The following is a 13,444-nucleotide window of genomic DNA, read 5'->3' on the forward strand; positions in this document are numbered from 1 at the left end:
CTAAATAACTAAAAGACCAATTGCAAATTGTCTCAGAATATCACTCTACATTAGACTTAAAGTGGATGTAAAGGTGTTCTGCCCCTGTGAGAGATCCACGAATAGGAATATATTTTAAATACATTCTGTATATTGTTTTATTTAGGAAACATTTATAAAGAAAAGTGGTGCAAAAATACAATATTCTGCACCACTTTTTACACTAGCCATTGATGTGTAGTTATAAATATGGTAAAAGCAGCTGTGACACTAACCCATTAGCCGCCTCATTTTGGTTATCTCATTTATTGTATATTACATATTACATTCATTATCCTTTTCATGATTTTGCTTTGATTTGCATTTTAAGGAACAAATGAAATTCTTGGAAGAAGAGCTCAGATATTCGGAAGAGTCAGAAGTGTCTATCAGATCTTATACAGAGTGGTATGCTGAAGCACGGAGAAAATTCTTAACTCTGACATCAGATATTGGTGTAGTGGATAAAGCAACAATGGAAAAGAAAAGAAAGAACTTGGAAGTAAGTGTGCAGGACTAGTTATTTAAATAAGTATATGTAATGCCTACTGCAGAAGTTGCACACATTTTGTGTTGTTGATAGTTACATAGTTACATAGTTAAATTGGGTTGAAAAAAGACAAAGTCCATCAAGTTCAACCCCTCCAAATGAAAACCCAGCATCCATACACACACCCCTCCCTACTTTTAATTAAAATTCTATATACCCATACCTATATTAACTATAGAGTTTAGTATCACAATAGCCTTTAATATTATGTCTGTCCAAAAAATCATCCAAGCCATTCTTAAAGACATTAACTGAATCAGCCATCACAACATCACCCGGCAGTGCATTCCACAACCTCACTGTCCTGACTGTGAAGAACCCTCTACGTTGCTTCAAATGAAAGTTCTTTTCTTCTAGTCTAAAGGGGTGGCCTCTGGTACGGTGATCCACTTTATTTGTAAAAAGGTCCCCTGCCATTTGTCAATAATGTCCTCTAATGTACTTGTAAAGTGTAATCATGTCCCCTCGCAAGCGCCTTTTTTCCAGAGAAAACAACCCCAACCTTGACAGTCTACCCTCATAATTTAAGTCTTCCGTCCCTCTAACCAATTTAGTTGCACGTCTCTGCACTCTCTCCAGCTCATTTATATCCCTCTTAAGGACTGGAGTCCAAAACTGAACTGCATACTCCAGATGAGGCCTTACCGGGGACCTATAAAGAGGCATAATTATGTTTTCATCCCTTGAGTTAATGCCCTTTTTTATGCAAGACAGAACTTTATTTGCTTTAGTAGCCACAGAATGACACTGCCCAGAATTAGACAACGTGTTATCTACAAAGACCCCTAGATCCTTTTCATTTAAGGAAACTCCCAACACATTGCCATTTAGTGTATAACTTGCATTTATATTATTTTTGCCAAAGTGCATAACCTTGCATTTATCAACATTGAACCTCATTTTCCAGTTTGCTGCCCAGTTTTCCAGTTTAGACAGATCACTTTGCAAAGTGGCAGCATCCTGCATGGAACCTATAGTTCTGCACAATTTAGTATCATCTGCAAAAATAGAAACAGTACTTTCAATGCCCACCTCCAGGTCATTAATAAACAAGTTGAAATACAGGTACAAATATTATGTTCCAGGCCAACATTCCTTAATTTAACCAGTAACCTTTTGTGTGGCACTGTATCAAATGCTTTAGCAAAGTCTAAGTAAATCACATCCACTGCCATCCCAGAATCTAGGTCTCTACTTACATTCTCGTAAAAAGAAATTAAGTTAGTCTGGCAAGATCTATTACGCATAAAACCATGCTGGCACAAACTCATAGTATTATGATTTGCTATGAAGTCCAGTATCTTATCCTTTATTAACCCTTCGGAAAGCTTTCCTAATACTGACGTCAGACTAACTGGCCTATAGTTTTGAGGCTGAGAACGGGATCCTTTTTTGAATAGAGGCACCACATTAGCAATTCGCCAGTCTCTCGGCACAATGCCAGATCTCAATGAATCCTGAAAAATTAAGTAAAGAGGTTTGGCAATCACAGAGCTAAACTCGCTAATTACCCTGGGATGAATACCATCTGGCCCTGGACCTTTGTTAATCTTAACATGTTCAAGTCTCTTTTGAATTTCTTCATGTGTGAACCATGCATCATTAGTTGTATTACTAGAATTGGGAGTGTTAAGAAGGAAACCTTCACTTACTGGTTCTTCATTTGTGTAGACAGATGAAAAATACGAGTTCAGAATCTGCGCTTTTATTTTGTTTTCATCAACCAGCTGACCCCCCTCTGATAGTAAGGGTCCCACCCCTTCCTGCTTCATTTTTTTACTATTGACATATTTAAAAAATAATTTTGGATTTTTTTTACTGCTTGCTGCAATATCCTTTTCTATAGCAATTTTAGCTTGCCTTATAGCTTCTTTGCATGATTTATTGGCCTCCTTGTACCTTATAAATGTTTCGGCTGTACCAGCTAACTTGAAAGCCTTAAAAGCACGTCTTTTCTTACCCACCTCAACACCAACGCTTCTATTGAACCAAAAAGGTTTTGCTTTGCAACGACGTTCCTTGCTTACAAGTGGAATATACTGACAAGTATATTTATTAAGCAGCATTTTAAAGACTTCCCATTTTTGTTCTGTGTTTAACCCTGTGAAAAGCATTTCCCACTTAATATGTTGCAGAGATGCCCTTATACTGTCAAAGTTTGCACGTCTGAAATTTAGTGTTTTAGTTACTCCCTTATAGAATTGCTTCTGCAACAGAATCTCAAAGGAGACCATGTTATGATCACTATTCCCTAAATGCTCACCCACACAAATGTTAGAGATGAGTTCAGTATTGTTAGTTATTACAAGGTCCAAAAGAGAGTTATTCCTAGTAGGTTCTTGAACGAGCTGGAATAAAAAGTTGTCATTCAGCATATTTACAAAGCTACTAGCTTTTTCTGTTTTAGCAACCCCATTACCCCAGTCAATGTCTGGATAATTGGATAATTGAAGCAACAACTTGACCCAGCTGTGAAGCCGCTTGTATCTGCAAGAGTAGCTGGGCTTCATACTCGACACTTATACGAGGTGGTTTATAGCATACACCAATGATAATTCTTTTTGATACCTTTTGCCCAGTCAAAATCTCTACCCAGAGTGATTCTACACCCTCACCAGTGCCAGCTATTGTTATTTCTTTAGCGCATGGCTTTAATTCAGGCTTTACATACAAACCCACTCCTCCACCCTTTTTAATCCCTCTGTCCCTCCTAAAAAGGGTGTAACCATTTAAATTCACAATCCAGTCACATGTTTCATCCCACCAGGTCTCAGTGATACCAATTATATCATAATTTTTAGAGCATGCAATTAATTCTAGGTCTCCCATTTTACCTGACAAACTCCGTGCATTTGCCAGCATACAGCGGAGGTTACTACTTTTACTTTTGAAATGTGCATTACTTAGTGAAGAATTATACGTTAAGTTAGTATTATTCTGTTTTCCTTGTAACAGAGGGACCTCCTTAGCTGGTAAACTGTATGCCCCCCTCACTCCTCCCCCATGACCCCTTACTAACCCCACTGCCCCGTCTACACTAGCTTCCCCATAATCCTTTATCTCACCCACCCCCCCCTTGCCTAGTTTAAACACTCCTCCAACCTCTTAGCCATTCTTTCCCCTAGCACCGCGGACCCCCTTCCATTGAGGTGCAAACCGTCACGGCTGTATAGGTTGTACCCCAACGAAAAGTCAGCCCAGTGCTCTAGGAACCCAAACCCTTCCTTCCTGCACCAAGACTTGAGCCACGCATTAAGCTCCCTAAACTCCCGCTGTTTTCCTAAACTTGCACGTGGCACAGGCAAAATTTCAGAAAAGATTACATTGGAAGACCTTTCCTTGATCTTAGAGCCTAGATCCCTGAAATCATTCTTTAAGGTCTTCCATCTACCATTTATTTTGTCATTAGTACCGATATGCACTAAGACAGCTGGGTCGTGCCCAGCCCCACCCAATAATTTGTCTATCCGATCAACCGCATGCCGAACCCTGGCACCAGGTAGACAGCAAACTGTTCGGTTGTAGCGATCCGGACGACAAATTACCCTATCCACTTTCCTAATAATTGAGTCCCCTACAACCACAATCTGCTTAGGCCTGACTCTACTCTCCCCCCCACCACTACTAGAGAAACTGGTCTCCCGGCTGTTAGAGAGATCAGCCCCATCTAGAATTGCCAATCCAGAGTTCATACTCTCATCATCTTCACACAATCTGGCAAATTTGTTGCGATGTATAATCTCCGGATCAGCCTCCATTTTGTGATATATCACAAAAATTGATTTTTACATATTGTGTACTCACATTTCATACATCCATTCCTATATCAACTTGCTTAAAGATTTTCAATTTTAAACATGGCTTTACTAATTCATAAAATGTGTATAAAATACTAAAAAAAAATAGACATTTTTGTTTTAAGTATTTAACTGCTTCTTCCGTGATCTGCAGTTTATATTGCATTCAGAAGATGATCAGAAACAGAGTCATGGGGATGCACATTTATCAAAGGTCGAATTTCAAATTCATGTGAGTTTTTAAAAAGTCCCCTAAACTCTCATAAGTCCGACCAACTGAAATTTATTAAAAAAAATAGAATTTTTAAAACTCAGATGAATTAAATCAACCTGAAAACTCAAATGGAATCGAATTTGATTCAATTTTGAAAAACTCGATTTGAGGCTGCAAACAAATCCAAGTTGATCCCTGGACCTCACCCATTGACTCAAACGGCAATTCAGCAGGTTTTAGGTGTCGAATTAGAATTCTTAAAGGGCGAGAATATGATAAATCTCAAATTGTTTAAAAAAACTTAAATAAAATTCAAAAAACTCCCTAGTTGAATTTGACAGTTTTGACCATGAAAAAAAATTAGAAAATTCGAATTTCCATTAGAATTTTCAATTTGACCATTGATAAATCTGCCCCTAAGTGTTATTAATCATTAATTGCACCCATTTAACTGCTATTCATGCAGCATCTGCATCTACCTACATTACTGGGACCACTCTACTCCCCCATGCCTGTTGCACTGAGAAAGTCACAAGGTGAAGAGTGCTGGGGTGCAAAGGAGTGCTGTACTCATGCCTGGATTTGTGGAAAGGCCACAAAGGCATGGGCCTAGGGAGGCAGGAATTCAAGGGTAGCGTGCCGCCCAGCCACATCTTAATACAAAACCCCCAGTGCAGCGCTCAGGACCCTGTAAGAAACACCCATGCCTGCATTTGTGCAAACCTGTGGGGAAGGGGGCAGAGTGGGTATGGAGCGCCTAGCCCAGGGGTGCACAATTTAGAAATCTAGGTCTGGCTGTACTAAAATCCTGACCTGTATTCATAGCATAGGAAGTACAGGGTCTTTTGCCTCTTTCATTTATAAATGCTCCTTGTGCTTAAAGAACACTGTGCTGGTAAGAGGTGTGCATGTGGCACCCATGTGCTGTCCAAATAATAAATGTTCAGGTAGGAGCAAGTTGCACTAGGTACTATGTTAATTTGCAGTGGTGGTCTATTTTAAGTTCTAATATACAGCAGAGGGTATGAGTAGGAACAATTAATGCTAATTTTGTTGCCATACTGATACTTTTCATGTACCAGATGGGGAAGAAATAAAGTTGTTGAGAATAGTGTAAAAGATTCAAAGGAAGTGATGTAAATGGTGGCTGCAGCACAGCCACCATTTACATACACAGAAAGTATGCAAGCTATAAATTATTATAATTTGCCAAACAATTAAATTAAGAGACAGCATATGTAGTATGTGTGTATGTATACGATGTACATTTTATATCATGTCTTTGTCTAGTTTCTGCTCAGTGACATGGATGTGGGCCAGAGTCTGCTGAAGTCAGCTCGTGAAAAAGGAGAAAGGGTTCTCAAGTATTTGGAAAGCACAGAGGCAGACCAGTTGGAGACGGAGATAAACGGTCATGTGCAAAGGCAGGAAGAACTAACATATTCCATTAGAAGAGAGTATACAGCCTTAGAAAAGACTTTCCATCTAGCCAAGGAATTCTCAGACAAATATAGGCAACAAGCACAGTGGCTATCTGAGTTCCAAGCTATTCTGCAGACTTCTGTGGAACCCAAAACAGAACTGTACGAAAAGAAGGCCCAGCTGGCCAAGTATAAGGTAATATGTCTGTCATTGATTTGTCTGGCTGTGTGCAATAAAAGGGATTGGTAGAATTTGCTCCAAAGTCATTTATAACAATACAGTACATAATTATTATCTGTAATATAAACATTATATTATATATGAAACATCAAGGGGTACTAAATTGCATAATTGCAGTTACCGATAGCAAACAAATGAACATGAAAGAAAAAATCTGATTGGTTGCTGTGAGTAATTGCAGCATATCTTGGCAAAACAGTATATGGTTATGAGAACAGTAAGAAAACTTTTAAAAAGAATGTGATGAATTTAAACCTAAAACCCCGCTGTTTTATGTCCATAGTCTATACAACAGACAGTTCTTTCTCGTGAGCCATCAGTAAAACTGGTCATTGAAAAAGGTGAAGCCTTGATAGGTGTGACTTTTGACAATACCATAGGAGAAAGAATTCAAAAGCTACAAAAAGACTTTCAGGAGCTGTGCAGCTTAGTCAAGGTAAGACTTTTGTACCGTATACTTTATTGGTGTGTTTTCTGTTGGCATCTAACACTTTAAGGCACAGTGTATTGATCATTGTTAATTATAGGGACGATTGAAATACTGCCCTGACCACTTTTCATTCATTTTAATGTGAACAGCCTGAGGTTGGTTGTTACCCATTATTAATGCTGAAGCATTCTTGGGAATGTAGTTGCCTTACTAAAATAAATAAGAACATACTAAATATTTCTACTGGTTCTTTAACTGTGGCTGTTGAAATGCAGTGAAGCAAGGCTGATATGTTTTCACCCATGACTGCTAAACCTTATTTTTGTGTATACACAAGACAACGGTAGTGGATCTTGAGGAAAGTGTTAAGGAACATGAGGAGTATAATAGTGAACTGCAAGATGTGGAGAAGTGGCTGCTGCAGATGTCCAGCCGGCTAGTGGCTCCCGACCTGATGGAAAGTGGCAACTTGGAAATAATAACACAACAGCTTGCAAATCACAAGGTAATGTTGTTTTTGGGTTTTGTAAAAATAGTATTAGTTTAGATGACATGAGAAACATTTACCATTCTACAAAATTATATTTAATACGTTTTCTTCTTTTTTAACCCAAAATGTATCATATGCTTGTAAGTGATTTCAAGAGCTAAAGACTTTAGTTCAGAAACATACATACAGTAGTTACATAATAATAGGGAGGAGGACACAAAACACACATTCATTAAAGGGATTGTTCATCTTCCAGACACTTTTTAAAAAAATTTCAAATGTTTTCTGATTGTTCGCCACCAGAACTACAGATTCTTTTGCAACTGCTTTTAATTATTTATGTATATATTTATTCATTTGTTTACCATTTTTTCCAAAATGAATGTTTAAAGTTTAATGTCCCTATCTCTGTTGTTTCATTGTGGCAGCTTAGTGATCCAGGTGCAGATCCTGAAATGTTACAGTTTGCTACATTAGTTGATACATTTCTCAGCAACATCTCTAGAGTATTAGCAAATAGTGTATCAATGACATCAGCTGCCTTTAGGGTGGTGGCACACAGGGAGATTAGTCATCAAGCAACATATCTTCTCTACTTTGGGCAACCTAGGAAAACCGAAGCGGTAAGGAAGCCATCCCACTGGCGATTTGCATTCTTGCCAGCAGGAAGGTATTTGAGGAGATTAGTCGCCAGCAGTAGCGAAGATTTGTAGCTTGCAGACTCATCTCCCCATGTAGCACCACCCTTAATGAAACTCAAATATAAGAAATCTAATGTAATGTATCAATTTAGAACAGTTTACAGAGTCTGTGACCCTCCCCCTCCGAGCTGCTTCAAGTAACTGAACTGAAAAAGAAGATCAACAAACACATCACATTCAGTACTACTAATGCACCTAGGAATAGCACATACATTATAATCAGTACATTCTACACAACATCAGTTTCTCATGTTTTGAACTTTGAATTCTGACAGGCTATGATGGAGGAGATTGCTGGATTTGAACAACGTCTGAATAGTCTTAAAAGCAAAGGAGACAAGTTGGTTTTTTATTGTGCAGAACATCTGCAGGCAAAGTTTAAGCAAAGCATCCAAGCCCATTTACAGGGGATTAGAGATAGCTACGCAGCCATCTGTAGCACTGTCCAAAGAGTAAGTATCCATTAAATGTAAATTTTGTCAGGGAGGGAAAATACCTAGCCTATACAGTTGTTTTGGGAAATGAAGCAAGGGCAGTGCTCAAAGATGATTACAAAGTTGGGGAATTAGAAATTTCTTTCTTACGTTATATGTTAATTTATTGGCCAGTCCTCCTGTTACCTTAAAGGAGAAGGAAAGCTACAGAGGCAGTTTATTACCAATAGATTTGCTACAATGGTGCAAGCTAGAATCCCATTTTTATGCTTTACCATACCTGAGTAGGGGAGAGGCTCTCTCTGTTTAGCAGCTGCCATATTAGCTTGGTGTGCCATCACTTCCTACCTGAGTCTCTCCCTGCTCATAGATCTGGGCTCAGATTACAGCAGGGAAGGGAGGAGGGAGGGGGAGAGGAGCCAACTGAGCATGCTCAAGCCCAAGTTCTGGAGGTTTAGGATAAAAACAGGACGTCTGATGCAGAAGCCCATGTATACACAATAGAAGGAAAGAAATTAGGTGTTTCTTTTGACTCAGAGCAGCATTACTTTGAGGGTTTACTGGTATATTTACATAAACCTTTCTGATAAAGCATATTTAATTTTAGCGTTTCCTTCTCCTTTAATTGTAGCCCAAACCTGCTGGCAGGCTGCAATCTTATCGTTAGGATGACTGATACAGTATATATGTATTATTGTTCAATATTAATGATAAATTCATCATGAAATAATGCCACGATCCATGAATAAATATATTTAGGCAAATACAAGAAATACTCTTCCATATCACAGTGAACACATTTATTTTTAAATTTAAGTCCAATTTAATTTCTACAGTTTTTACTATAACCTCTCCTGTGTTTACTCTTTGCTTCCTACTAAAGTAACTACCTTGATCTAAGTTGTATATTCATTAATTGCAGGTGTATTTAAGTTTTGAAAATGAACTGCAGAAGCATGTTAGCCACCAGGATACATTGCTGCAATGTCAGGCTTGGTTCTCTGCTGTACAGCCTGAGATAAAATCCGGTATTAAGGCTCCTCTTAGCCTGGCTGAAGCAACAAAACAGGTAATGCTCATCATCCCATAGTATCACCAAATAATGGTAAACTTCACATAACAATTATAATGTATAGGAGATTTCTAACAAATTAGCAAACCAGAGTTGTTTAAATAGTCTACAATTAAAGCCACTCTAACAAAATGGCAACTTAAATAGACTAAGGGAACATCAGCCATATTTTTTTTTTTTAATGCTGTGCTTAAAATATTCAGCAGGGTAAATATTCCCCACCCCTAAAGGGTGGCTCTGGCGTTCTGTGATTGACATGTGCCTTATGTCCATTACATGTTTATGCTGACATGTCCTGTCTCAAAAATGAAGTCAGAATCACTTTCTAATTATTTATTAAATAAATCTAATAAGTAATGCAGTTTAATGAAGAGGATTTAAATATTGCGGCATATTATATTTTGTAATGAAATGCAACTTTAAATGCATAGAGCAAATATTTTTTAAAACGTGTTTTTCATGGGTTTTCTCAGGCAAAGCATTACAGAACTCTCCAAGAGCAAGCAAACACATACCTGGATCTCTTGTGCACTGCGTGTGACTTGTCAGATGTCACTGTGAAGAATGCAGCAATAGATATCCAGCAGACAAAGCAGACAGTGAGTGATTCACTTCCTATATATCTTTTGCATACAGTGAGAAACAGGGTTGCCATTAAAGCTATAGCACAGCATATGTAACTCATTTCTGCCCTTGTGCAGATTAGATAATATTAATGTTGTTCAGTTTTCAGCATTGTTGCATGTATCTAAAATAGAGGCTATACACCCTTCTTATTTGCTTTTATGTGGCTGCCATAGCTGTGGGTGTAAAGCCACCAGATCATCAGGGTACATACAGTACAAGCATCAGTTCAAAAAGGTATCTTTCTAGGATATCACAATTGGGAGACTGAGAACACTAGAGGAGGTGAAGGTGGCTGGTGAGATGTTAATAGGACTTATGTATAAGACAGACATTTGTATAAGGAGACATTTCTAAGCAGGTTTATGCTCTATTATACATGCGTACATAGAAATTTATACATGCATTTAGTTACTTCTTAAAAGTTTTCCATAGGTAGTAAGCTATAAAAATGTGTGGCTATGCTATAGAGAGGAGGCTCCAATAAATAGTCATGTGGTTCAGCACAGATAAATAGAAGATGTATGAGTGTTGTCAAATAAAAAACGTTTATTTGTATGAGAGCCAAATGTTTTCTTTATAAGGTCTTATTTTCTCACAAAACTGCTGGAACTATACATAATCTCTGTTGATATGAACAGGAATGTTTTAATAAATGGGCCCAAGGCCAACCAGGGCATTTCATTTCATATAACCTTTGAAAGACACATCCCCAGAGATAGCAGATCCCTAATTTTTTAATTATCATTTATCAGCTCCCATGGCTGTTAGTGATGCTTAGGAATCATGTCTGTTTTAGAAGTGCAGACCATTTCATGAGGCAGTCAGTGTTCTTCCCATAAAAAAAAGCCTGGTTGAGAAAAATAAATAAATATTGCCTCCCCAACCTCTCCTGCCAAATAGGAATAGTGCAATTCTGCAAATAAGACATGCAGTCCTAAAGGCTACGACAGCACGTGAGGTTGGGATCAGAGCCGAGGTGAGCGATGAAGAAAAACTGCAGGGCGAGTGCCTGGCAAAAAAGTCCTGGCAAAAACACTGGACAGTGAGGGACCCACCAATGAAATCTTTGCCCTGGGTCGTATCTTAAAATGGCCCTGAATATGAAATAGGAAATCGAAGTGCCAGAACTAGAGGTAGGCAGAAGAGGCACATGCCTAGGACACATCAGAGTGGGGGGATGCTGGGTATTACCTCTTCTGCCTGCCTTCCCCTAGTTTCAGCCCTTGTGTAAGTTTGGGGGGAGGGTGTCTGAGTCCAGTTGAGACCAGTGGGTGGGTGGGGTTTGGGGAGTGGGCTTTCATGCTTTCAGTGCATGCAACCTTAGCACTGGGAAATCCATTCACTTCCTCATTTGGTATAAAATGTTATGGGTTCTTTAACAGATTGAGCAAAGGATGAAGCAGTCCCAGGAACTGACCAGTGGTTGGGAAGAGGTTATGCAAATAAAGGCAGAGCTACAAGCATATTTCCAGGATGCAGGTCAACAGCTGCAAAACATGAAACGCAGACGGGCTGAACTCGAGATTAAACTTGCCCAAAATATGGTCTTACAAATTAAGGTACAAAGCAACCACTGTCTCAGTGAAGTGAATGTATTTAATCATGTTCATTATTCATCTCATGTAAATCTTATTAGGTTTCTATTGTTGAAATACTTTAATTCAACATTTTAAGTAAGGCTTATGTGCACAGCATGATTAGTAGCTTGAAGCTGGTTAGCAATTTGATTTATTGCGGTCATTAAAGGGATCCTGTCATCAGAAAACATGTTTTTTTTAAAACGCATCAGTTAATAGTGCTACTCCAGCAGAATTCTGCACTGAAATCCATTTCTCAAAAGAGCAAATAGATTTTTTTATATTCAATTTTGAAATCTGACATGGGGCTAGACATTTTGTCAATTTCCCAGCTGCCCCTGGTCATGTGATTTGTGCTCTGATAAACTTCAATCACTCTTTACTGCTGTACTGCAAGTTGGAGTGATATCACCCCATCCCTTTCCCCCCCCCCAGCAGCCAAACATTTAGCATTTTCAGAGTGGGGTTTGATCACTTCTGGAGCATGCATTAAAAACAGTGTTTACATCAAATTCACTGGGCAAGTCTTATGTGCCTATTTATGCACCCCAGTCTGGTTACCCTGGAGATCCAGGGTGGCGGGAACTCCAGTATTCCCCAATGTCAATAGATGCAGTACTACACCATTCATCATAACACGCAGGGTGGATGTATTCGAGCTTATTTAGTACTACAAGTTCAAGTGCATCTCAGATTGATGCATCAGGCGCAATTGCTTCAGACACAGCTACCACTTAGCTCCAGCAATGTTGGAATTGTGGGGACAATATGGCACATTGCAGAAGAAGCATGTTTAATGCAAGTACCCTAATGAATTTTATCAATCTTCTTTACGTCCATTATAAAGCAGCAATACTTGCTGTGTATTTGTAAATTACCCCTGTTGTTTAATACATATGGTATACTAGATTACTTCTCCAAAAAGTACATAACAAAGTAGAAAGTAACCATCTACTCTTAGCAAATACTATATTTATACACATGCATATACATATGCCTAAATCATTGAATCACATTTAATTGTAGATGTTTCAATGCAAGACCTGTGATAAGTGACAAGATGCCTAGATGTATAGATGTGTTTCACTGATGACTCCTGATCTCACAAAAGTAAAAGACAAAAACACTCTGACAGATATATTTAAGGGATCTTGAGATTCGTAATTGGAAAACCATGGCGATATTGTGAACCATGTTCTCATGTCTCCATATTTATAATCCTCCAGGATTTCAATCAGAAACTGCAGTCAAAGCAACACAAGATCACATTTTTAACTGAAAAAGTGAACAAACTCACAAATGGTCAAGAATCACCAGAGCATGTAGAAATTGGACAACTAAGCAACAAATGGTTGGATTTCTGCTTTCAAGCAAACAATCTTCTACTACAGAGGGAAGAGGATCTCCAGAGGACTCGAGATTACCATGAGCGTTTGAACATAGTAGATGTTTTTCTTGAGAAGCTTGCCACAGAGTGGGATAACTTGGCCAGGTAAAAATCAGGGACATAGCTATAGAGGAAGCAGATTCTGCTTATATAAGGGGCTCAGTGTGGGACTGACTGTTTCATGAAAAAGGGGAAAGACCTAAAATTATTCTGCTGTGGGGTTGTGAACCTCATGGCGGAATAAGTACGGGACTGTAACTGTGCCTGCAGAAATGAGTCCTAGTATCTAGTATAGTATGAGTCCTAGTAACTAACTGTATAGCAATAATCATTTTATTTAAACCACTGCCTTAAAGAGGTTGTTCACTTTTAAATTAACTTATAGTATAATGAAGAAAGTGATATTCTGAGACAATTTGCAATTGGCTTTCATTTATTATTATTATTTGTGTTTTAATGATTAATGATTAGCTTTTTATTCAGTA

The 13,444-nt window shown here is 38.4% G+C and overlaps 1 protein-coding gene across 3 annotated transcripts in view; it reads left to right on the forward strand.

The window, feature by feature from the left end:
• The window catches only part of syne1.L (spectrin repeat containing, nuclear envelope 1 L homeolog), a 285,490-nt gene that overhangs the window by 165,580 nt on the left and 106,466 nt on the right, over positions 1-13,444 (forward strand). For all 3 annotated transcript variants that reach the window (XM_018263031.2, XM_041562725.1, XM_041562726.1), the window contains 9 exons: positions 350-520; positions 5,870-6,196; positions 6,525-6,677; positions 7,009-7,176; positions 8,138-8,314; positions 9,219-9,365; positions 9,842-9,967; positions 11,378-11,554; positions 12,799-13,064. In XM_018263031.2, coding sequence (XP_018118520.1) covers positions 350-520; positions 5,870-6,196; positions 6,525-6,677; positions 7,009-7,176; positions 8,138-8,314; positions 9,219-9,365; positions 9,842-9,967; positions 11,378-11,554; positions 12,799-13,064 — 1,712 coding nt within the window. The remainder of the gene's footprint in view (positions 1-349; positions 521-5,869; positions 6,197-6,524; positions 6,678-7,008; positions 7,177-8,137; positions 8,315-9,218; positions 9,366-9,841; positions 9,968-11,377; positions 11,555-12,798; positions 13,065-13,444) is intronic.

This window comes from Xenopus laevis, chromosome 5L (assembly GCF_017654675.1).
Source record: "Xenopus laevis strain J_2021 chromosome 5L, Xenopus_laevis_v10.1, whole genome shotgun sequence".
Lineage (NCBI taxonomy): Eukaryota > Metazoa > Chordata > Amphibia > Anura > Pipidae > Xenopus > Xenopus laevis.